The 25,404-nt window shown below is 40.8% G+C and overlaps 1 protein-coding gene across 2 annotated transcripts in view; it reads left to right on the top strand.

Annotated features, from left to right (window-relative positions):
• Positions 1-10,475: 10,475 nt before the first annotated feature.
• LOC119011357 (polypyrimidine tract-binding protein 2-like) overlaps positions 10,476-25,404 on the top strand; it is a 29,875-nt gene continuing 14,946 nt past the window's right edge. The window contains exons 1-10 of one of the 2 annotated variants that reach the window (XM_037084405.1): positions 10,476-10,801; positions 12,141-12,162; positions 12,532-12,583; positions 18,543-18,706; positions 18,865-18,936; positions 19,046-19,117; positions 19,197-19,355; positions 19,696-19,806; positions 21,757-21,925; positions 24,735-24,812. In XM_037084405.1, the coding sequence (XP_036940300.1) occupies positions 10,794-10,801; positions 12,141-12,162; positions 12,532-12,583; positions 18,543-18,706; positions 18,865-18,936; positions 19,046-19,117; positions 19,197-19,355; positions 19,696-19,806; positions 21,757-21,925; positions 24,735-24,812 (907 nt within the window). In that variant the 5' untranslated portion in view covers positions 10,476-10,793. The remainder of the gene's footprint in view (positions 10,802-12,140; positions 12,163-12,531; positions 12,584-18,542; positions 18,707-18,864; positions 18,937-19,045; positions 19,118-19,196; positions 19,356-19,695; positions 19,807-21,756; positions 21,926-24,734; positions 24,813-25,404) is intronic. The other variant, XM_037084406.1, reaches the window with a different exon arrangement.

The raw sequence follows: 25,404 nt of genomic DNA, 5'->3' as shown, positions 1-25,404 counted from the left end.
CCGCCCCCCCTTGGCAGATCTGACCACAACCTGGTCCTAGGTTCTGTGAACATACCACCATGCCGACCCGGACTGTACGCTGCTTCCCTAACAATAAGCCTTGGATCACCAATGACCTGAAAGCCCTTCTTAACAAGAAGAAGAGGGCGTTCAGGTCTGGAGACAGGGAAGAACTGAAGAGAGTGCAGCATGAACTCAGGGATATGCTGAGGGCCTGTGAAGACACCTACGGGAGGAAGCTGGAGGCCAAACTCCAGCAGAACAATGTGAGGGATGTGTGGACTGGAATGAAGCAGATCACTGGGTGTAAGCCCCCCACACACCGCCCATACGTCCAACTGCCTTATCCAACCACTCTCCGACCACTCCGTGGCCTCTTGTCTGACCCGTTCAGCAGAAAGCGTGCTGCCTACTCCACAGTAGAGTGTACGTTCTGCGCTTGCGCAAGATGCAATAAGTGGGTGGCACTTGTGTTGCAAGTTGTAAGCGAGAGGCTTATGCGCGCAACTGGCTTTACTTTCGATCAAAACGAAACTTAATTATTTAAGATAAAAACAGCTGCATACAAAACATGCAGCGAGGCATTACCAGATGAACACAAATTAATTCATTTTGAACGAAAATAACAACTAGTCTCATGCCGGTACTGCAAATCACGCTGATTCACTAGCACACTGCCAATCAGAACGGCCATTCAGCTGGCACACAACCAATCAGAGAATCCAATGGCTCAGTCGTCCGACGGCCCTCCTCCCCAGACTTTGCATGCTGAATTGGAGCAGACAACGTCCGAGCAGCTCCGAAAGCTTCCGACGCAGCCGAACACACCAAACATATTTGTCCTAGTCTCCCCAAATGCTTCAGACGTCCTACAGTTGGGCCGATGTGTTCCTGCCTTAAGGTTGCCACTGCTAACTAGGTGAGCAGCTACAGGTGATGGGTGTAGACGACACAATGATCTCCTGGATACTGACTACCTCACAGGCAGACCACAGTTTGTCCGTATGGACAGTGTTCTGTCTGATGCAGTGGTTAGTGATACAGGAGCTCCACAGGGGACTGTACTGTCTCCTCTCCTGTTCACCTTATACACCACTGACTTTCAGTACAACACCGTGTCATGTCACCTGCAGAAGTTTTCTGATGTCTCAGCTGTTGTTGGGTGTATAAGTGAGGGACAGGTGGAGGACTACAGGGCACTGGTAGACAACTTTGTGGAGTGGTCCGGACAGAATCAACTGCAGCTGAACATCAGCAAGACCAGAGAGATGGTGATAGATTTTAGGAAGAAGAGGAAGCCGGCTCCTCAACCACTGCGCAGTCTGGGAAAGGATGTGGAGGCGGTGGAGGATTACAAGTACCTTGGTGGTACCATCAACCACAGACTGGACTTGAGATCTAACATTGAAGCTGTTTACAAGAAGGGGATGAGCAGACTTTACTTCCTGAGGAAGCTGAGATCCTTCAACGTGTGCAGCAAGATGTTGGAGATCTTTTATCAGTCTGAGGTGGCCAATGTACTTTTCTTTGCTGCAGTTTGTTGGGGGAGCAGCATTGGAGCCAGCGACACCATCAGACTCAACAAACTCATCAGGAAGGCTGCTGGCTGTAAACAGGACACTCTGGAGGCTGTGATGGAGAGGAGGACACTGAAAAAACTGTTATCTATCATACCACCCTCTCCACTTCACACTGGTCAGACAGTGGCGCACCTTCTGCAAAAGGCTGCTTCAGCTGCGCTGTCATAACAACAGATACAGGAAATCTTTCCTGCCACAAGCCATCACTTATATAATAACTCTCTCACCTCTGCCTGACAGAGAGAACTCTGATCTCTCCACTGTTTTATTGTGTATATTATTATTTTTTATTGTTTATAGTATATTTGCAATGTATGTATTTTTTGCAGACCCACTGCTGCTGTGACAAAATAATTTCCCAGTCTGGGATCATTAAAGTAATTCTATTCTATTCTATTCTATTCTATTCTATTCTCTTCTATTCTATTAGGTTAGAGAGCTCAGTTCGGGCACGTCTGCACAGCTAAAAGGCATCCCAGAATCCCCTAAAACAGGTTTGAAATGGACAGTGCTATTGCCTATAGCCCTAATGTCAACGAGGTCCACACCCATCAGGAAACACAAGATCACACCTCACGAGATTAATACTGGAAGGCTGATGGCTATACCAGGCAACTCAGTTCAATGCACGAAGAAGATGGACCTAAATCCGAAAAACTGTTATGTGTGTGGCTTCATACCCCACAGTACAAGAGAAGGACTCCCACTGATGGCTCTGCCTGCTTCATCCTGTGACACTTGTCACATACTTCACTTCAATTCCCCCAAGGAGCACTGTACATGTCCCAGTCTGTCACAAAATAGATTATATTATACTGCAATGAACTTTATACAAACTGTTATTCCTGTGACACTCCTAACCCTCTCACACTAACTCTAGTTCCAAAGACACTGGAACGGTGTGTTGAAGGAAATGGGAACATTGATATTGGATTGCAAACTCCACTGCAAAAGGCATGTCCATGCTCTCATAAGAATTATTTAAATCAGAATGATGAATTTACAATTGGAATGCTAAGTCAATAAAGTATTTAGGGGTAAATTTCACAAAAGGATTAGACAAGCTTTATGATGCGAATTACACAAAAATAAATCGAGAAATTAGGAGGGACTTGGAGAGGTGGTCAACAGCTATAGACTATTGCACAAGTTATGTAACCGATTGGATGCAATACCCAAAACTACAGTTGAGATGGAACAAGGGTGTTGAAAGACACAAATGGGAGAAAGAGACGAAGATTCTGAGTTGGTTCGCATCTGACTCGAGGTTTGTACCTGGTACGAATGATAAATGTTGTATTAGTGTATGCTGTATGTATTAATGTGTTTTTGAAAGTCTGTGAAGGGAAAAAATGTAAAGTAATCTCAACCCTATACAAAGGTTTGTGGTCTTGCAGGAAGACTTCCTCTCTTTATATCAAAGAAAAATGGGAAAAAGAGTTGAAGGAAATATTAACGGAGGAGGAATGGTTTGTTATTTATAAAACACAGTGCACGGCCACTAGCTCCAGGAGTTGGAGAGAATTCAATTGGAAAAATACGAATGTTAGGAAGGAAACTGTAGGTAACCAGCAACCATGCTGGAGACTGTGGACACATGAATGTGGCCCATATGCATATTTTTTGGTCTTGCCAAAAGATAACAGGATATTGGGACAAAATATGGCGGGTCTAATAAAAATAATTGGATACAAAATACCCAAGTCATGTAAGATACTTTATTTGGGAAATATGACACAAGACATGATACAAAAACAAGATGAGTATCTCATTAAAGTTCTGCTATCGCCAAGTAAAAAAGCCATAACAAGGTTATGGTATAAAGCAGAACCACCGACCGTGGAGCAGTGGGTGAGCACTGTGGAAGAAATATTTGTAATGGAAAAAATTACACATAAACTACGACTACAAGAGACGCAATTTCTGGAAAAATGGACAGATTATAGAACAGAGAAAGAAGACACCACCAATACCACTGGACAATAAGGACAGTGATATGTGATTTATTGCTTTGTGGTGTGTGTAAAAGCTGACACTGTAATTGTTGAAAGAAAATTTCAATAAAAGATAAGTTTAGAAAAAAAAGAATGACGAATGTACTGGACTACTTATTGGCCTCCCAAGGAGGAATTTGTGCTGTAATTTGAACTGAATGCTGTACGTTCATACGAGCCAAGATCAACTGTTCAAACAGCTGTCTGTCAGTATAAAGTACATAGCACAGTTGTGTTAATGCCACAAGCAGAAAACACAAACTGTCACCTGCTGCTGAGAGAAAACTGGTCAGGATGGACAAGAATCAACCAAATATCACCAAGAAGCAAGTCTGCAATGAATGAGAAGCTCCTGGAAGACAGGTGTCAGTGTCCAGTCAAGTGTGTTTCACATCAGCATGAGCTGAGAGGCTGCTGTGTTAGATAGAAGCTCTTGGTCGCAGACGCAGAACCTTAAAGTTCCACTGATGTTTACTGCTGATCACATCGAAAAAGAAAAAGCCTTCTGGAGGAAAACTCTGTGGTCACATGAGACAAACACTGAGTTGTTTGACCACCAATAATGAAGAAGGAGGATTATCTCCTAATTCTTCAGGAAAACCTCAAATCACCAAATTACCTGAAGGTTGTGGATGGCTTTCAAAAGAACCTGACTGAGGTGAGAATAGTCAAGTGATGTTTAATATTATTAGGATTACTGTATGTTTATTTTTAATCCAGCAGATTTGGCCACATTTTCAGAAGACCCATAATAAATACATATTTGACAGCCTTTCAGCTGTTTTTAAATCACTTTCAGCAGTGTCGGGCAGCTTATTTTATTTGAAAAAGCTCTGATAAACCCACCACACCTTACCCATTCTGTACTTAACAGCAGATGGACACAGTTATAAATTAGCAGGTGAATATAGTGGAGCATTTAGTAGCAGAAGAGGCATAATTTCATCAGGAGTCGGTAGAGACTTAAACAGGGATCTGCTGCCCCCAAGTGGCCAAAAAATCAGTTAATTAATTATTGGTCAGACACCAGCAAGCATAATGATCAAGAATCAGTTTGGCTGTATCCCTTGTACTAATGTTGAGTAGTGTAGTACGCTGACAAAACTTCAGGGGCAATTGCAACGAAATAGTTTGTTTGTCACCATGGTCAATGCAGGTAAAGGCTCCAAAAAATATGACCACTGTCTGTTTTTGTTTTTTTTTGTTTTTTTTTTGTGACAGCTTTTTACATTTGACATAATGATATTTTGAAATAAGACACCAAATGTCGAAAACTGCTTTAAGTCTGTCAGCCTTCTTCAATAAATGACTTTTTGTAAAATAATGTGTGTAGGTTGTACACACAGCCTGTACCGGCAGATTAGTTCTTTAATTACTGCTTTAATTACATTTTGTCTCCAGAAAGTGGATTCTCAATTCTATCCCTGTAGTGAGTCAGCTTAGTTACACTGAAGAACAGGCTGATACACACTGCATCCTAACCATAGCAGGAGACAACTGCACTTTCTTCCTGCTCTGTTTTCACTTGAAAGGTTTACTCTCCCAACATCCAGCTAAATCATCTGAAATTCAACACAGGCCAAAGTGGCTTTTTTAGATAAACACTGATATGTGATTTTTTTTCTTGTGCTTAATATCAATCATTCATCATTCATCTATTTCTTCTTTACCATTTTGAAAAATGGTGAGATGAAAAGTCATTTAAAATGAGAAAACATAACTGCATTACTGCAACTGCATCCACTGCATTGCATCTTTGAATTTCAAGTGTGTGTGTGTGTGTGTGTGTGTGTGTGTGTGTGTGTGTGTGTGTATTGTCCTCCCAGTGAACCCAAACAGAGCTAAGCACTACAAAGGCAAAACATCAGCAGCATCTTTTGGATCTCTTCTGCAAGTGCACTTTGTGGCAGCAGTTGTTTTCACAGTCAGTATGTTTTCATGCACAGCTTAGTCGGATTACAGCCACAGTTCGACTATACTACTCAATCAGACAACTGCAATTGTCCAACTATGTATGCCACTGTGAAAATCAAATTATTGGCCGAAGCATGTCATACCCCAGTACGATGGGTGGCGCTGTACCCATTTCAACTAGTGGTAATAAAGCCACCTCCGGCTGACCTCTTTACGTCACCAGCAACAACAAACTCTGCCACGGCATTCGACAAAGATGCCGTACGAAGAGCGAGGAGAAGCTACATCTTTGTACATTTCATATATGGTGTACATGATAATTACACAAACTAGATGCACAATGGCACTTTTGCTTGCAGTGATTTCAGAGGAAAGACGCCACCGCCGTCCTTCTATTTCTAGCTCACGGCCCCGGGTTAATTCATACCAATTGTACTTTTGACCTATCATTATAAAGTTTTATTTTTACTAACCAAACTCAAACTCTAAAGCAATGCTGGCCACCATGTGGGGGTGAACAGATCTTAATTCACATTAAGTATTGGTGGGATGAAAAACAGCGAAAAAAAGGTGTGATCCTTGGATACCACATGGCAAGATTCAACAGAAGGGTGTGGTTTGGCCTGAGGAAGGCGCCACATGTATGACCATGTTTGTAATGTCCAGGTGGCACCAGAGGGGTATTGCACAAAATCAAGATAAGGGATTAAGTCGGGATATGTTGGTTATCCTTGCTGAATTTAGCCTCAAGTCGGTTGCATGACAGCAAGTCAAACTTAACCTGGCCAAGTTACCATGGTGATTTATTCTCTGCAGCTAGCCTGCTCCAGACCAGGCTAACAGCCAGGCTAAGATTAGTCCTTGTGATTCACCTGTATTTCCACCGTCAATCCTGTGAGCAGAAAGCAAAAACACCAGCGTGTAGGTACACTTGTGCTCGTGCTTACAGTGGATCTCTGGAGGCAATCAGACAAAAACCTTTGGCTCAGAGGGCATTTAACTGACAGGAGCACCGACCAACTGACAACACATGCAAAAACTTCCCAAAGTGCTCACAAGACTCTCATAGTTCTACCATATCACTGTTTGAGTAATAGCAGTCACTGTTCTGCAAAGAGAAGCATGATTATGTGAGGTGAGCCTCAGCTGAAATCACTATTAAAACAACTCTCAACTGGGCCAACGCAGAGAGACAGATTTATTAATGAGTTTAATACACACAGGCACACACACACACACACACACACACACACATATGCATGCATGCATGCATGTGTAAGCATGCACACATGATCACACATGTACACACACACATTAACCATGCACTCACATGTACACAAACACAAACACACACAGTATATTTCCCAACATTTTAACTGCATTTAACTATTATCTTTTCATTCATTCAACTGGACTGTACAGGCTGTGGTGATGGAGCACGGCCAACAGATTGACTAGCTGCTGGCTAGTGCTGAACAACAGGACCAACGGATTCAGGCACTGCATGATGTTGCACAGGTGTATCAAATAATATGACTAATAGCAATAGTTATGTTTAGTATCATTCCTTTAATATTGCAAGGTAATACGATTTAGTATGATTTATTATGCCTGACCCACCACTATGTTACTATGTTTTCAGTCTCACTGTGGTCCTGTCAGTACTCCTGACCTGCAGCATCACTGACGCTCCTACTATAGGTTCCCAAATATACGCAAGATGATAGCACCTGTTAGGGACATTTGTATAGTATGACTGCTTGAAAACATCGCATTCATTATGTGTTTTCAGTCTCACCATTGTCTTGGATTAAGTTACATTTAGAGAACAGAATTTACAATTTAGCCTGTTGCATGTTTTATCCTTATCCAGTATGCTAGCTTAAACTTTTATCTGTTAATATTATCTGAATCTTCTAATCTAGACGGGGACAATCCGCCAACATACTTAATTACTCATGTCAGTTTAATTCTGATGCACTACTGATGTGAAAATGTCATTCTCTAAACATTTTTCTGTAGATTGATTTTATGCTGTAAATTATTTTAGGGCTAGTGGTTATTTTGTGTATTATTATTATTATTATTATTATTATTATCATCATTATTATTATTATTATTATATGTTGTGGATTATTATTTGTTGTCAATTTTCTTTTGTTTGTTGTATAGTGCAATAAATAAATAACATTTTTAAAAAATACCTTGGGTGGGATCTTGTATCTTCCAAAATAAAAACTTGGTAGAGTGTAGCCCCTTAAAGGGATATTCCAGTGTAAATTTAATCCATGCTCTAACACACCTTGACGCTGAGTACGACCCCCCCTCAAGAGATAAAGTTTGCGGACCGCTAGCTTACGTAGTTTCAGCATCCTCAGAAACGACCGCACAACAACAATACACTGCAGCAAATGGATCCAAGTATAAATCGCCATCAAAAAGCTACAAATAATGCTCTGAACAGCACCAAACTTCAGCAGCATTAGAAACAGGATCCCAGCACATATTTTGAGGCATCAAACATTTGATATTGTTGCCGGCTTTGTCGGAAAAGATAAACAAAACTCACCATCTGAGAAGCCTCCTTGTTGTGGGGAAGCCCTGCAAGTCGATTACTGAGTGCTAAATTTCACAAATCTCTCAACTCTCAAAAGTAAGTGTGCAGTATAACACATAGAATAATCTAAAAAGTAAAATAAATAAATACATTTTTAAAAAGTAGCAAATGAGCTAATATATATAATTACTATATAGGCCAGGGCTGCAGGTACATCATCTTTTGTGGCACCCACCTCCATACATGTACATAGGATGAAGGCAGGGAACAGGGCGGACGACAGACAGGCATCAAGTGTTCGGCAAGACAACAGACAGGGTCAGGACATAGCACTGCTGAGAAAAAACCCCTGCAGGAATACGATCTAAATAACTGATTAATGGTTGCCAATGAGAAAATAATTTATCAGATGGCTTCTCAAAGAAAATTGTATTTTTTCCAGTTTTAGGAAGGACATAATATCACTTATCCAGGATTTAAAAGAGAGGGGTGGGGGTGATTTCCACTGTAACAAAATTCTCCTGCATGCAATTAGTGAGGTGAAAGCAGTTACATTCATTTGAATTTTTGTCATAGTGTCACTCTCCTCCGGTCTCCCAAAGATAGGTATGAGGGGGGATGGTGGAATCTGGGTCTGTAATATATCAGAGACCATGTTAAAGAATGTTTCCCAAAACCCAACTAGTTTGGGGCACAGCCAAAACATATGCGAAATCACACGGGGAGAGTGAGCATCTATTACAATTATCTTCTACTGTATCTGGGTAAATGTTGGCAAGTTTGGCTTTGCTATAGCGAGCCCTGTGTAGCGCTTTAACCTGAATAAGGCTGAGCCGGGAGCACGAGAAGGATGACTTCACAGCTTCTAAAGCCTTCCCCCAGAAGTGATCAGAAAGGTTAATCTGTAGTTCGCTTTCCCAGTTTGCTTTAATTTTCTCAGCCATGATTTCACTAGTTGGCAAGACAAGTTCATATAAATAAGAGACATGTCGCTTACATAGAGCGTCAGTGGGTAGTATATGGTCTAAGCCACTGGAAGGCAGAATTTGAGGAGATGTTGGACAGTGTGATCTTGCAAAGTCCTGTAGTTGAAAATACCTAAAAAAAAAAATCTGACTGGTTGGGGTGCTGTTTAGCTCAGCTGGTAGAGTGGGCCCCATGTGCAGAGGCTTTGTCCTCGCTGCAGCAGGCCTGTGTTCGACTCCCGGCCCGGTGACCATTTGAAGTGTGTCACTCCCCCTCTCTCTCCCTGTTTCCTGTCTCCCTCTTCAGCTGCACTATCAAATAAAGCCACAAAGGCCAAAAAGAAAATACTTTAAAAAATGTGGCACGCAGCTAATTGAAACTAGTGAACGACCCATCCACATACAGGTTCTCCAAATATCGTAGGCCCCTTTTAGCAAGGGCCATGAATCTTGGATCAATACTAGCTGGCAAAAAGAGGTGGTTATTACAAATAGGGGTGGACCACTTAAAATTTCGCCTTATTTGTGCCCATATCTTTAAAGTGGCAGTAACAATGGGGTTGTCCGTGTACTGTGAAAGAGGGGTAGGTAGAGTGCTACATGCCAGAACCTGTGGTGAAGACATACAAGAGGCAGTCTCAAGTTGGCACCAGCTGCTCTGTGGGGAAGTGAACCACAGCAGCAGCCTGTGCATGTTTGCTGCCCAATAATAAAATTGGAAATTTGGTAAGCTCATAAACTCATAAATTAACAACAGAAATAATGTAAGGATTGTGCTCTGGACATGGTCATGTCCTCCTTCATCCTCCCTCCTCTTCCTCCTCGGACCTGGCTGGCTCTCCTCCTCATCGTCATCCTCCTCCTCCTCCTGGTCACCCACCTCAACACTTGGCCCTGGTGTGTCCTCAGGGATTGAGGCAGTTAGGACAGGGGGGCACTAATGAAAGGGTTCTAATGTAGCACAAATATAATCATCATAAGGATAATCATAAACTTAGCTCTTCAATTCAAACTTTCAACTAGACTTCATAGTTTTACAGTCTGGAAATAAAGCAGGGATCACAGTCTGATCTGGATCTGTTCATCTTGGTCCATTTATGTATATGAAGTAAAAATAGTATATAACATCTCAACAGTCATAAGATGTAAGATATGTCAACCTCTGAATGTCTAATGTTTAAAAGTGAAGGCTTTTAAGGCTTTACTTCCAAGGGCATCAAGCTGAGCATTACCAACGTATTTTAACTGAAATTGTGAGGTTTTAAGGTCCCTTGAATTTGAACATATCTGGCGTTTGACGATAAAATGAGTAAAAACCGAGTATACACCCAATACTTAAATTTAAATGCGAGATCTGGGCCACTTGAGGTCGCCATTATTTCTTTATTTCGTGCTCCTCTTCGGGCACGCAAAGAATCTTTGGATATGTGAGGCCACGAAGGATAGTAGCGGTGCATCCTCCAGTAACAGGTAAAAGGAGGCCACATTTGTGGCCTGCGTTTGGAGGAGCCTTAGAATTGGGACAGCCTTCGCGAGGTGTAGTGACGTAATTGGCCTTCAAATGCTCCTCCGAAGGATGCAGACCCTGAATAGAGGGACAGAATTTGCCAAAGAAGAAAAAGAAGAACCCAGCGCTTTTCCAATCCTCCGAAGCAGAAGGTGGCGGTAATGCACACGTTAAACCAACTAAAAGAAGAAGAACGCCCATTTTGCTCAGTCATATTAGGCACTGAAGTCGAAGTGTGCTGAAATACCAACAGACAGGAGAGTACAAAGAGCTGCAATGGACGGGTAAATTTGTATATACTGTAGTTTCTGCTTCTCGGTGCACTCTCCACAGCTGTGCATGCATTGGATATGAAATGAGCCATTTCCCGTGCTCAACCTACGATATGCTAATTGTTAGCTCGATTGAGACTCTTGATACTCTACAGTACATTGCGAACAACGTGACGGCAACCCGGCTAACGTTACCAAATTTGATCTTTTTTAATGTCCTCTTGCAAGTCGGGGACCGTACAGTCATGCTAGAACAGTTAGTTGGCAGAAGGTGACAGTTCAGGGAGGCATTACGTATATCACTCCGTCTCGTGCGTAAAATCAATGTTAACCTTAGCTAGCTAGACTGTTGTAGCCATCGATTAAACTGAAATATATACGTTAAATGTTAATTTGACAAATTACACTAGTATTGTCGGTTATTATTGGTGTAGTAAGCAGTAATCCCTGTATGTTGTTAAAGAACCATGTCATAGCCGATATGGCAAGCGCACCTGTCAGCTCGTAGGGGTCCTTTTGTCTGAAGCGATTGTACGCTATAGTGTATGCTACAGGCGACCTCTGCCGGCTTTTTGTATACAACGGTATGAGCAGGGAAGTATAAGATTTATTTTTATATGTGACTTCACAAAATAACAAACTAAAGTTAAGCAACAGCAAAAGACATTTTCAGATACCTATAAATATATCGTGCCATTATTCAGTTCTCCGGTTTGATTTTGAGCAAGAAAACATACAATTTTGGTTTCTAAAGATGTAAGATTGTAAGAGTCCTCGTCGTTTCTAGGTTTTACTGACAAGCGTTTGAAAACCCAACAATAACATAGTGTTAGTTTCTAACATTGCAAGAAGGCCCTCTCCTCTTTGCAGATATGCTCTAATGGCATGTGTGTTAAGTGACCCAGATATGACACTCCACAGAATCATCAGGCAAGCTTAAGTGATAAAACACAGCCCTCTCCACTCCTTCTATTAGAAAATATAAAAAAATAAATTGTTGCAGTGGCAGCCATGTTTCAACAAATAGAGGTGCGCCATTGCAAGTGCTTATAAAGGAAACGCTGCCTCTGTAACAGTGTTTGATGTCTTTGATGCTTCTTCAGAGGATGTAATTGGTAAAGTAACCAATATCAACCTGTTGAAGTCTTATAGATAAGTGAATGCTGAGTTACTTAACGCATGAAACTGTTAATGTGCACACACACACACACACACACACACACACTGTACCACAACATTCTCACTGAGGATAAAGTCTCAAGTTCACCAGTCTCTCCTTTGTTTTTAGCCATTGCATTTCTAACATTATTTTCTTTTTTTTAACATCTCCCTGCATTCTCTCCATTGCCAGTGATGTTGCGGTTGGTGTGAAGGCAAGGATTCCTATTTTTTACTATTTTTACAAATGCCTGCATTTACGTTGTCAGCATAATATCATCCACAGGATATACAGTCGTGGGATTTTAGGATACGGCAGATGATTATATATGAAGTAGTGCGGGCTGTTAAGTCACAAGATAAAATGAATAGAAAGATGTGTGTTAAAGTTTGTGAACTTTGAGATTCTGATTTTAATAAGCTAAAGATTAGCCATCATTCATTCTTTGTTTGCTGTTAAATTTTGATGTATGTTTGGTAGTAGTAAATCACTCTGCTTATAAAAGTGATATTTTTAGAATTTGATAGAGATGGAATGAAAATTAAATTTAAATCTATTTTCCTTTTTGTTCTTGTTCCTCCAGAGAGGCTCAGATGAGCTCAACATGTACAGTAGCAGCCCCAACTCTATGACTGGTACGTTCATATCCGTAAACACAGTGCACCATCATTTAAAGCTGGAGACATTTAAAGAGATGAAATAAAATTAAATAAAATAGTAATAATAAAAATGGGCGCATGTGAAAGTATTCAGGAATTGAGTCCGATCATGTTTCATGAACATCAGTAGGTCAAGAAATGACAGAGGCTTCTATAACTGTACTTAATACTTTTTAAGTTTGACCTTCTGAGCTTTTTCAACATTTATGCAATTCCTTGTGTATACTAGCCGAGATATATATTTTGTCCAGACATACAGAGCAGGATAACATCACCTATGTATATGCAACTAACGGAACCATTACGACCACTCTATAGTGGAGATATGATTCAAAATGACAAATTCTTTGTTCAGGTTAATAATGACTTCCTGTTATTGAATTGATTACTGTAACCATTTAGCGAAAACTATTTAAATGAATACATGTTCAATCATTCAGTCTTTATTTATATAGCACCAATTCACAATAAAAGTAATCTCATGACACTTTCTAAATTGAGCAAGTCATACTCCTTGATTATTTTAGGTATGGAGACCCAACATCTCCCCCATGAGCAAGCGCTTGGCAACAATGGTGTGAATAAAACTGCCTTTTGACAGGCAGACATTTTGGAGAAGAACCAGAATCAATAGTGGGCAGCCATCTGCTTAGACCGGTTGGGTTGAGCAAGGGAGAGAGGGAGATGTTGCCAGGTTTCTTAATGGTCCCTTTGAATGTCAGGACAAATTTCAACCCAGGCAAGTAAAAAAAATGGCACAGAATCACAAAAATGCTGAAAATCAGCTTGGATGGGCAAACTTCAAAAATTCAGAACTTAAAAAGTTTTTTGAGTACAGCTTTAGGATTTTCCAAGTTCCCGGACCTCCGGGAACATGGCGGAGAAAGTAGACGCCTAGTTAACGAGCTCTCCCAAGGCGTTTTAAAAATCCACAAATAAATGTAACTCGACAGATGACAGCAAGGCATGAGTGGAGGAAGCAAACAAGGAAGCCAGAGAAACATTGAAAAGCCAAACAACTCATAATGGCAGAAATCTCAGAGAGCGTTGCTAGCGCTACTAGAGCTGCTAGTGCTGCTAGAGCTAGCGAACACGAGGAAGGTACAGTGGAGAAAACTGACGGCCAAGGCCGGGCAGAGATGCTGCGGGCTGGACTCGCCGCAATCAGTAATGACATAATAGAGCTTAAACAAGAGTAGGGATGTAACGATGCATCATGACGCGATTAAGAATTGGTCAAAATGCGTGACGATTTGCGCTGGTTGACAGAAAAAATGTATCGCGAATCAAGTCACATGACACACGTCGCTACTTAGGTACGGGGCACAGAATGAGGGAAGACATGGCGACGGTAGGCAACAACTTTGAAATTGAGGATGCGGTTTTAAATCACCTGTGGCGGCATTTTGGATTCCCCATATACACAAATACAACCAGTGAGAAACGGACAGACAAAACCAAAACAGGATGTAAATATTGCAAGAGACTGCTAACATATACCAGCAACATGAGCAACATGCAGCAGCATATAAGCCGCCACCACAGTGAGAAACAAAGTAACGTTACGCCACCTCCTGAGCGAAAATTGCCGAAGGGGCAAACCACCCTGATGAGAGGCTTTGCATCTCCTCTCCCCCATTTCAAGCTACACAAGCCAGTCTTACTTTATTTGAAGAGATTTTATGTTCTGATATTATTTTGATGTGGATTTGTTTTTAAAAATTCAGTTTTTCTTTGTTATTTAAGTTAATAACTACTTCAGTTGCACTTTTTTATAAGACACAAAAATAATGTGTAATAAGTCTGTAAAGAAAGGACCTGTTTTTTTGGTCAAGATTTTATATTCTTTTGTTTTTGGAGGTACTGAATTATACCAGTTTACTTGTGAGATTGTTTACTTGTGAGAAGAAAGGATATATTTTTCATATTTTGTTGTTTAAGGTGACCATTTAAGTTGCACTTTTTATAAGAGGACACGAACTGTTTTACAGAGTTCCTGTAAAGAAAGCACCTCTAAGATTTTTTTTCTCCTAAGAATAAAAGATCATTTTATTTGGTCATAAATTGTCTGTAGCTCATTTTGATTAAAAATAAAATAAAATCGAGAGAAAATCGTATCGTGAACAAAAAATCGTGAACCGTATCGAATCAAGAGTTGAGTGTATCGTTACATCCCTAAACAAGAGTTATGACAAGAGTTAACTACAATTAAAGTTGAACTGAAACAAGAGGTGAAGGAAGAAATCAGTAGCCTCCGACAGGAAATTGATCTTAAGCTAAACAAGATCAGCAGCGAACTACAGGCACCAAAGACTGACATTGCTGAAGCCCAGACATGCATAGTAGAGCTGGAAGAGTGGAGGGTGGACACAAAGGATGTACTGGTGGAGATGTGGGAGCAGACAGACTGATTGAAAGAAAAAGTGATGGATCTTACGGATACAGGTGGGCGGAAAACAAGTTTTCTTTGACCATGATTACCCCACTGAAATCGTCCAGAAACGGAAGACATGTGGACATCAAGAAAGTGTTAAAGGAAAAAGGAATCCGTTTCCAGACACCGCCCACAAAAATCCGGATTCACTTGAACAACGGTGTGAGGACGTATAGGGAAATGATGGAGAAATGGGAAATACATGGAGGAAAGAGGCTACACCGTGGGAGAGCCAGTCACAGCACACCATAGTCATGTGTGCACCAGAGCCAATCACTGCATAGCCCACCCTCACAACATACCATAAGAAACAAGTGGAATTATACCTGCAGCGGCGCGAGCTGGACCGGGATTTTGCCGGCGGTTCGGTCCCGTTCTATGCATCTACACTGACTGTTGTGGATATAATGAGACTAAACGAGTCCGGACCAAGTCCGTTCGGGTCTGAGGGGATCTGGATATGCGAGGACAACAAACTGGATCAGAATCTGTGGATGTTTGTGTGTAGCTATCTGCTGGCCCACCTCCTGAGTCGACGGACACGCCGGCGTGTCCAAAACCGGACTTACGATAAAACGCGAACATTGCCTTCATGTTTGCATTGTGTCCGGTGCAGTAAGAAACAGTAAAAACGGGCTTTTGTCATGAAAGTGTCCGCAAGCAGAACATTTTTGCAAGCAAGAAAACACTTTCCTATTGGTGGAAAAAGGCACTACGCCAACTAATCACAAAATTATATGGCAAACCACGTGATTTGGTTGCTGAGGAACGGGGGGAAAGTGTGGGAGGCGAAGATTGACACCAGCAGTGATGGTGATACAGACAGCAATAGAGATAGCGAGTTTTGAGAGTTAAGAGATTTGTGTTATATAGTGTGTTTGGAGTGTATAGTTTGTGTGTTATGTAGTGTTTGGTTGTATGTTTAGTGTGTAGTGGAGTCATTTTTTTGTTTAATGAGCGAAAACAATAAGTAGATGGCTGAATGTTGAGCTGGCAGGGAGGAGCTGAGGGAGACCTGTACCTGAGGCATTGCCTGCATTTAAATGTAAATTACATTTACATTTAACTTTGTAAATTTCAGAAACCAAACAACAATTTATATTTGCATTGTAAGTAATAATAAATGTTGTGTTAAAACAGTATGTCAAAATGAAAAAATAACTAAACAGTCACACGTGAGGTTGTGCTGAAAATAATGACGCCAAACAAGGCAAGGTAAATAGTTTTTTTGGTGAAATATAATGGTAAAATCAAAAGTAGTCAAAAACGGCCAGTTATATCCCTGATGTCCCACCTTAAAACACAGCCTCATTTGGCCAGCCATGAAAAAGCTACTTAACCTCCCACTTTTGTATAGGACTACATACTTCCTATGGGCAATGCACTAGTTAACAAACAACAGGAAAAGACACACAGTATGGAGACTCAATGAAGGAATTTGGAATAATGAACAAAGAAAAGAGAAAGTAAAAGCAGAAATAAAAAGATATATGGAGGAAAATAACAATGGAGAGGTGGACACACACTATATTGTGGGATGCCATGAAGGCTGTCATAAGGGGAAAATTGATAGCTGAAGCAGCACATGTAAAAAGATTTAAATTAGAGGCATACAAAAAAGATACAGATAATCTTAGGGAATCAGAACAGGAATATCATAATACAAACGATACAAAAACTTATCAACAGATCAAGATATTGAAAACAAAGATAAATGACTTTCTAATGGAATAAGTTGAAAAAAAAATACGTTTGTGAAGCAGGCTTGAAGGCTACTAAATTGCCAGCGAAACGAATACGAAAACAAGTGCTAAGCAACATGTCGGACATGAAGGAATCTGTATGTGTGTCTGTATGTGTGCCTCAAATATCTCTGCAGAGTGAGTGACAGCAGAGATGCGGAGTTTGCCACGATTGTTGGTTCGCTGAATCGTTTCTACTGCCGCAACAACTTAATTTGCATAAGACAACTATTGCCCAGAAGGATGCCAGAGAATTCACAGAGAAGCTGGTGAATTCTGTGACATTTTCATCTTGGATTTTTGAGAGAAAGAAATTTTAAACGCCTGTTCCAAATTGCTGCTTGGTCCCAAATAAACGCTTGGTCTGTTAAATGATTGAAACAAATAAACACCCCAACTATTATTTGGTATTTTACAGTAGCTTTTTCATGGATGGTCCAATGAGGTGGGATGTCAGGGATATTTAGGTTTGTTGTGAAATTTGATATTCCAGGGTATAATTTGCCGTTTTTTACTATCATTGTTTTGACTCATTAAACAAAAGAACGACTCCACTACACACTAAACACACTACACCAGACACTACATAACACACTAACTATACACTTCAAACGCTAAATGTCACAAAACTCGCTATGACCATTACTGTCTCTATCACCGTCCCTCCCACAACTTCCCCCATCCCTTAGCAACCAAATCACGTGGTTTGCCATACAATTTTGTGAGTGGTTGGTGTGGTGCCTTTTTCCACCAATAGAAAAGGGAATAGCACAGGTTTTTTTGCTTGCAAACACTTCCTGCATGCCGACACTTTAATGAGAAAAGTCTGTTTTGACCGTTTCTTCCTGCACCAAATGCACAGCGAACGTGGCGGCAATATTCGCGAAAAATCGTAGCAGACATTTTTTATCAGAAGTCTGGTTTGACTTGGCCTATCAACACGATTTAAAACCTGGTATATAGTTTAAAGGCCGTACCAACACACACGTTGGACCGAGACTCTCCTAGGCTGCATCTTGCTGCTACGTCATCTTAAATTGGTCACATGGTTTTGACGCACCGGCGTGTTGACTCAGGAGGTGGGGCGTGGGGATGGGCTTTGCAGTGATTGGCTCTGGTGTGCACATGGCTATGGTGTGCAGTGATTGGCTATGGTGGCTATGGTTGACAGTGCTAGCAGAATTGGTAAATCATTTATGAAATAATTGATTAACGGTATCATTGTAGTCGAAACAAATCTGATGTTTCACACCCTTAAACCATGCAGCAGCCATGTTGAAAATCTCAGGTCAGTATTTTCCTAAACGGCAGAGATATTTGAGGCACACACACACAGACAGATTTCTTGCTTTTATGGAGAGATAATTGGTCTCCAAAATGTGAGAAAATTGCTGGTTTTGTGTCCTGCTAAAATTCCCAAAGACAAAAAAAAAAATACAAAAACAAGTAAATTATTGCCCTTCTTTTTGCTTGGAACTCAAACATTAAATTGTGCTCAAACATTAAATTGTGTATCAAAATTTTTTCAGGTTTTTTTTTCTATCGACCCAGTAATCCACTAAGAGGCTGTTTTTGCAGCAGCCATTTTGACTGATCAGAGCTAAAACGAAAACAGCTACATTGAGCTCACAGTTTATCTTAGTATTCAACTCGTGCTTTAAATAGATATTTTTAAGGTTCATCAGGTTTAACCTGGAATTGTGATATCATATACTCTCTTATTCATTTTTAACATTTGTCTATCTGTGTCCATGTTCAGCGAACGGCAGTGACAGTAAGAAACAGCGTCTGGATGAATCCCCTCCCTCCAGAGTTCTCCACATTAGGAAACTTCCCAATGAAGTGTCAGAGACTGAGGTCATTGCTCTGGGGCTGCCTTTTGGAAAGGTCACCAACATACTGATGCTGAAGGGGAAAAACCAGGTACTACATAACAAACTAAAGCCAACACTTTGGGACGTGATCATGTTTAAGTTCAAGTGAATGAAATTCTACTTTTTAAACAAGATAAGGAAAGAGACTAATTATACTGGAGATGATTTCTTATTCTGCTAAAACTCTATTTGACTGTGTGCTTCTAGGCATTTCTGGAGTTGGGTACAGAGGAAGCAGCCATTACTATGGTTAACTACTACACAGCTGTCACACCACAGGTCTGATTTACATCAGAGTCGATTCACGTTACACATTAATAATCATTTCTGTTGTTGTTGTAAGGGCTATTAACTGAATTATGTGTTGTATGGATCTTATTTGATGTAGGTCAGAAACACTCCTGTCTTCATTCAGTACTCCAACCATAAGGAACTGAAAACGGACTCTGCTCTGAACCAGGTAATTTTGTACACCAACACTTTCCTTCAACCAAACTAGGGTTAGACCAATGTATTAATTGTATTGTCTTTTCAACCAGAGGGCTCAGGCTGTATTGCAGGCAGTGTCAGCAGTGCAGGATGGAAGCTCGCCGTCTTCTGACCCTGGAGTTTTAGACCTAGCTCCACCTCCCAGCCCAGTCCTGCGAATTATCATTGACAACATGTTTTATCCTGTGACACTGGATGTTCTGCAACAGGTAAAACCTGAATACATTTTTTTACATCCACCATTCAGATTGGCACACACAGCTCCATATACATTTTTTTCCTGATGTTGGAACCTTTTGAGTATAAAAAGAGCTTGTGTGAGGCAACAAAGAGCCACTCTGGAATTAAAAAGAGAAGAAAGTCAGCATTACATCAATAACCTTTAACAGCCTCTCAGATTTTGCTTGAGGCCTTTTAAAAGCCCACATTTGTTCGCCTCTAATTGTGATGGTGATTGTTTACAGAACTTTAAATTGAATGTTAAAATTTAAGTTTGTTTATTTACATAAAACTTGGTCATGTTTCTTTTATTCTCTATGATTCTGCCAGATCTTCAGTAAGTTTGGGACCGTGATGAAGATAATAACCTTCACCAAGAACAACCAGTTTCAGGCTCTTCTGCAGTTCAGCGACCCTGTCAATGCACAGCAAGCTAAACTGGTATGATCACTTACATAAGTTTTGGCTTTTAGATAAGCAACCTGTAGAAAATTGTAATATGTTGACAGGTCCCCATTGTTTAAATTCCTTGCATTAAAAAATTAAGGCTTGCATGACAGTTTTTCAATGAATTGGACTAAAGGGGTCTCCAGAGAACTGCCTTCTCCAGTGGCACAGATCTGTATGTGCAAGTGTTACACCAGCTATAGCCTGTGCTGTACTTTTTAAGTAAAATAAGATAAAAAGAAAAAAAAAGTCCTCTTTATTTATTGTTACATATATCTGTAATAACTTATTTGTTACATAGAAAGGATATTTGCAGAAGCAGGGCAGGGGTTGGTGTTTGTCACAGCACAAAATATTGGCTTTTTATATGAAAATCCCTTGTAGCAAGTCTAAGCTTAGAATTTTAATTTTAATCTTATTTTTGACTGTGCAGTAACAGGTTTTAAGTACTGATTGTCCAGTGTTGGTAGTACAATAACCTCCTTATTGATTCACAAGAAACTATTTACTGTTTAGTTTTAACCTCAGTGGAGTAACTGAGGTCTCCTTTCTATCTTTGCCTGTTTTTGCTCAACTTTCAAATGGGGCACAGGGCTCCAGACTGCGTCCAAATGGTGTGACCACATTTTACATTTAGTTGCAGGGTTAGGGTGAATTTGCCGTGTTGTGGAATGGCACTGTAAGCAGCTAATGTGTGGAGGAGGAGGGTCCGAAAGTTGTTTCGAGTGTGGAAGGAGAAGGTTTCACTTTCAGCGAACAATGGCGAAACGAACTCTGTGATTCTACCAGATATGTGTCCGCTGCGTGGCAGAACTGAGCAGGTTTTCACAAAGCCTGCTCTGTCCCAGCTCCGGCAGTCCGGAGACATCCGGAATAGCAGGACGGATGCTGGATCACGATGTAGCAATTCAGCTGAGTTTAGCACCGAGCAGACAGGAAGTTATGCACCGAAACAACATATATAATATAAATATATGTTGTAACATCCAGTTACTTTTCAAAATAAAACAGTCCCTGTTGACACCAGCACACAAATCTCAAAAATGAGACAAATACAAGCTCTTCTACTAATCCTTTGGTCAGGAACATTTCGTGTTATTGGTCTTACAACACATACCTAAAACTGGATCTGAGCCGTAACGCAGCATACACGTATCTGGTGAATTCTCTGGGTCATTTTCTCCCTGATAAGCCCAGTAGTGTGCCAGAGTCAAATGCTAACTCAGAGGATGAGTCTCAGTCTGAAAACACAAATGTGGCGAAAAGGGCTGAAAATAAGTGAGGCAGCTGAGTTTTGGACATACTTAAATCTGTGGGTGGGTAAACTGAAGAGAGGTCTATTGCAGTAGTCCAATCTAGATGTACAAAAGTCATAAATGAGTGTTTCTGTGACAGAGTGAGATAGAGACAAGTCTGGAGATGTTCTTAAGAAGGAAGAAGGCTGTTTTTGTGATGTTTTTGATGTGCTTTGTATGAGTCAAAGCAGAGGGTGGAGTCTAAGGTGATACCTAAATTTCTAACTTCAGCACAGAGGATGTGATGTAACCAAGAACAGGGAAACTCAGATTGGAGATTTTGCTGAGAGTGGCCGAGGAAGCAATGAGGATGGCCTTAGATGTGTCCTGGTTAAGTTGAGGTAGTTGTAGTTCATCCAATTGTTGTAATCATGAAAGCAGTCAGTCAGGTTGGATGGTGATAGAGTGTCTGATGGTTTCGTGTGAATGTATAGTTGTGTGTCATCGGCATAGCAGCAAAAGTTAAGGCCATGCCAGCGGATAATGTGACCAAGAGGGAGGGCTAGACTTGGCATGAAACAAGTTTAATGTAAAGTGTTAAAGGGATAGTTTCATGTTTTTTGAAGTGGGATCATATGAAGTACATATCTACTATCCCTTTAAAACACTACTATGATTCTTTGCCCCTCTTTCCATTCTTCTTCTCCAGTCTTTGGATGGACAGAACATCTACAATTCATGCTGTACTCTGCGGATAGACTTCAGTAAACTGGTCAACCTCAATGTCAAATACAACAATGATAAGAGTCGAGACTACACCAGACCAGACCTTCCCACTGGAGATGGAGAATCAGCCAACAAGGATCATTCTTTATTGGGTAAATACACCTCTATCTTTATCCAGCTATATTGCTTCCATTCATACCTACCTCCAGCAGAAATCCGTAAGACTTTTACAACACTTTGGCCCTATTGAAGAACACATTAGTAATTCTCTTGCCAGTAGTGCTGCTCGGTCATATCTCAGGCTAACTCCAGACAGTAAATGTGAAGCAAAAGATAATTTTTCTGACCAATACGTTCTCCATTCCACCTGTGTTTGTTTGAAAGATTCAACATAGCTAATGTAATCTCAAATTAGTGAACAGGGAGGACAAGTGGACCATAATGCCCTCCGACATTGAGTGTTAATTCCTTCGCTGGTTGTTTTGACATAAAGAGTTTGATTTTTACTGCCAGTGAATATTGGTTTTCAGTACGGATGTCCTGATCCGATCTGAGGGACTGGGATCGGGGCTGATATGGGCATTTTTCCACTGATTAGGAATAGACAGTTTTGAACGTGGACCCAAGGTCGAGTTATAAACATTACATTACACATAACGTTACTTTAACAACAACAACAACAAACCTGTGGATAAAATGTATCCAGGGTGGAAATAACTTAAATTAGAAAGCTAAAGCAGTCCAATAGCAACATGTAACATCTGCATTACGACCGATTAGTGAGGGGGTGACAAGAGCTGTATTTAATACTACACATCTCTGTAAAATATTACAGAGAAGTGATTAAATTAATCGCTCTGGATGACCAGCTCATCTCTGTGGTAGAGGATCATGGTTTTCTTGTCATCTGGAGTTTTTGAATCCCCGGTATGCCCTACCATCTTGACATTACATTACATTTACTCCACTTTCGAGTTACAAAGTGCTGGTATGCGCAGAGGTTTCGTGGGTCTCGTACAGCAAAGCATGTAAAACAGGCAATTGAGGAGATGCTGAACGTGTGTGAAATAGACAAGCAACATGTCCACGTCATTTTACGCGACAACGCAAGGCATATGAAAAAAGCAGTGGATGATATGGAAGTACCAAGCATGGTCTGCGTCTCGGACACACTCCAGCTGGCTATACACGAGGGTCTGCTGTCACAGCGCAGCGTCACAGACTCACTTGCTAACACAAGGAAGGTGTTAGGCTAGTGTTGTAACAATAACGAGTAATAAGGTGCCATATGAAAGTATATACTTTGTTTCAACAAAATAAAAAAAACCTGTTAAGGAACAGCTTGGATGCAGGTACTTTTTTTCTTAATGCAGCTGTGTTATCCAGGAAAATATTAGTATCAAAGTATCAGTTCAGCACTCAGTATAGGCAGATACCAAATATTAAAGGACTCGGATCAGGGGGCTCAAAGGACTCCCTCTTCTCCATCATTTCTCCCAATTGGCTGTCTGCCCTCTTCACTCTTCTCTAGCTCTGCTACCACTGGGCCTTGCCCCCAGCTCTTCTCCTGCACTCTGGGACCAACAGCTCCTGAGAGCTTCCAGCTACAGTTCCAGCAGGCTCAAAAGAACTTCTCCCCACAGCAGCAACGCAAGGTCCCTCTAGTATCCTAGTTCAATTAGCACCAGCAGCTGTGACACAAAGTTTGCTAGCTATTTACACAGTGAGAGGAACATGAAGCAAGTTAGCACTGAGCTGTTATTCCTGTGAAGGAACGGAGTGACCAGTTTACTCCATCTAAACTCTTTGATTAGACTTTGTACGACAAGGACCTTGCTGTTCCACATCAGGATTACAATCTCTTCTCCTGCTCGGCTCATCAGCTAAGAAACCACCAGTACCTTTTCTTCAAAGACTGGTAACATTGAACTGGGCCTAGATAGCACATAGCCTAGCATAGCAAGGCTAAGCACAGGGCTTTAAACTCAGGTCGATGTAATGCACATGTGTTCAAACCATGTGTTTGTTCACTGTTTGGGTGTTATTGTGATCTTAGGTCAGGTAAACGGCAGCTAACCGTCTTCTATAACTTGGCATCACGTCACACACACACACACACACACACACACACACACTCACTCCTTCAGCCTTGATCATATCACCCTTATGTGTGATATCAGTGATCACGTGATGTAAATACCATCATTGTTTCTTTGTTCTCTCTTATCAATGAAACAAGTGATGATCCACCACCTTGGAGTCCTACCCTCATTGGCCATGTTGTAGTCTCCCGTCGATCAGCCATTGTCCATGTCTTGCAGCGTGACATTTTGAACCCTAGCCACAATTTTGCTTGTTCTACCAGACACACACTTCGTATAGAGAACATATTAATTAGATTGTATGTTTTCATTTTATGTTAAATGAAATACTGTTGAACCTTCGTGCTTTCTGTTTAATATTGTACAGGAATGGTTGTTGCCAAAGTGTGCATCCTGGTCATAGTTCAGTTATAATATCCTAATTCACCCATAGAGCTTCTCTTCAGTTAGTCTGCTGACAGTTCTGACACATACACATAGTTGCAGTTTAGTCCAGTGACAGTCAGCACTAGGGCTTAGAGCGCGAGGCTGCCGTTTTAATTACCATTCTCTACTTCCATCAGATTTACAAGGTACAAAGTAAATTTTATGTCATTTTTTAAACAAGGGTTTTAAAGACAAAATTAGATTTGAGTCCTTTTGAGACTTGCTACATCTGTTTTAGACAATGGTGTCCTGCTAATGAACTGAAGAGTCTTACAGCCTGGGGAAAGAAGTTGCTCTGTAGTCTGGTGGTATGTTAGCAGATAGTTTAGTTTGGTGGTGCGGTCATTTTGAGACAATCGACAGCGTCATTTTGGATGTTAAGATGGTTAGATGAGTGTTTGTTTTTATAAATCTAGTTGTCATTGTCTTGTAGGTACCCCATCTGGAGCGCTAGCGTCCTACTCTAGTGGAGGAGGTTACTCATCTTCTCTCTCCATCTCACAAGGTGGAGGTACCTATCCTTTCTTTCTTCTTAATTCTGTTTGTCCACTACTGTGTCTCTGCTGTCTCTTGTCCTGTTTTTTGTCATGTCCTGCTGTGGTTGTCTAAATCTGCCAGGACTGGAAAAATGAGTTTTCTCTGAATGGCCTTAGTAATTATTTTATAATGCAGCTTAGTTAATAGATGAGGCAAATACCAGCCTTAGGATGGGTACAGTGCAGTTTCATTTATTACAAATGTGTTTGCTTGTCTTCTTTAATTCATAAGCCTGAGTGAATTAGAATTATATATTTTGATCAGATTTTTTTTCCTTTTTGCTTAGAATTTGAAGAATCCCTAATATCGGTAAATAAAAGCAGATTTTGTCATTTTCGGTTCTACAGAATCCTACATCCGTTGAGCCTTTGTTTAAACTGAGGTTTCTTAGCTAGATACCACTTATCCATCTTCTAAATATTAGTTGAAGGGAGTATCATGCATCTGTGTTTGCACTTCTTTGTAGCACTTAAGGTTAGGTTATCCTCACTTAATTGCTGTTTCTTGAGTGTGATTCTGTCCTTTGCACATGCAGTAACAGAGTGTACAATATGGTGGAAAATCTG

Source organism: Acanthopagrus latus, chromosome 21 (genome assembly GCF_904848185.1).
Source record: "Acanthopagrus latus isolate v.2019 chromosome 21, fAcaLat1.1, whole genome shotgun sequence".
Taxonomy (NCBI): Eukaryota; Metazoa; Chordata; class Actinopteri; order Spariformes; family Sparidae; genus Acanthopagrus; species Acanthopagrus latus.
The sequence above is the reverse complement of the archived record's forward strand: the minus strand, read 5'-3'. Positions and strand labels throughout refer to the sequence as shown.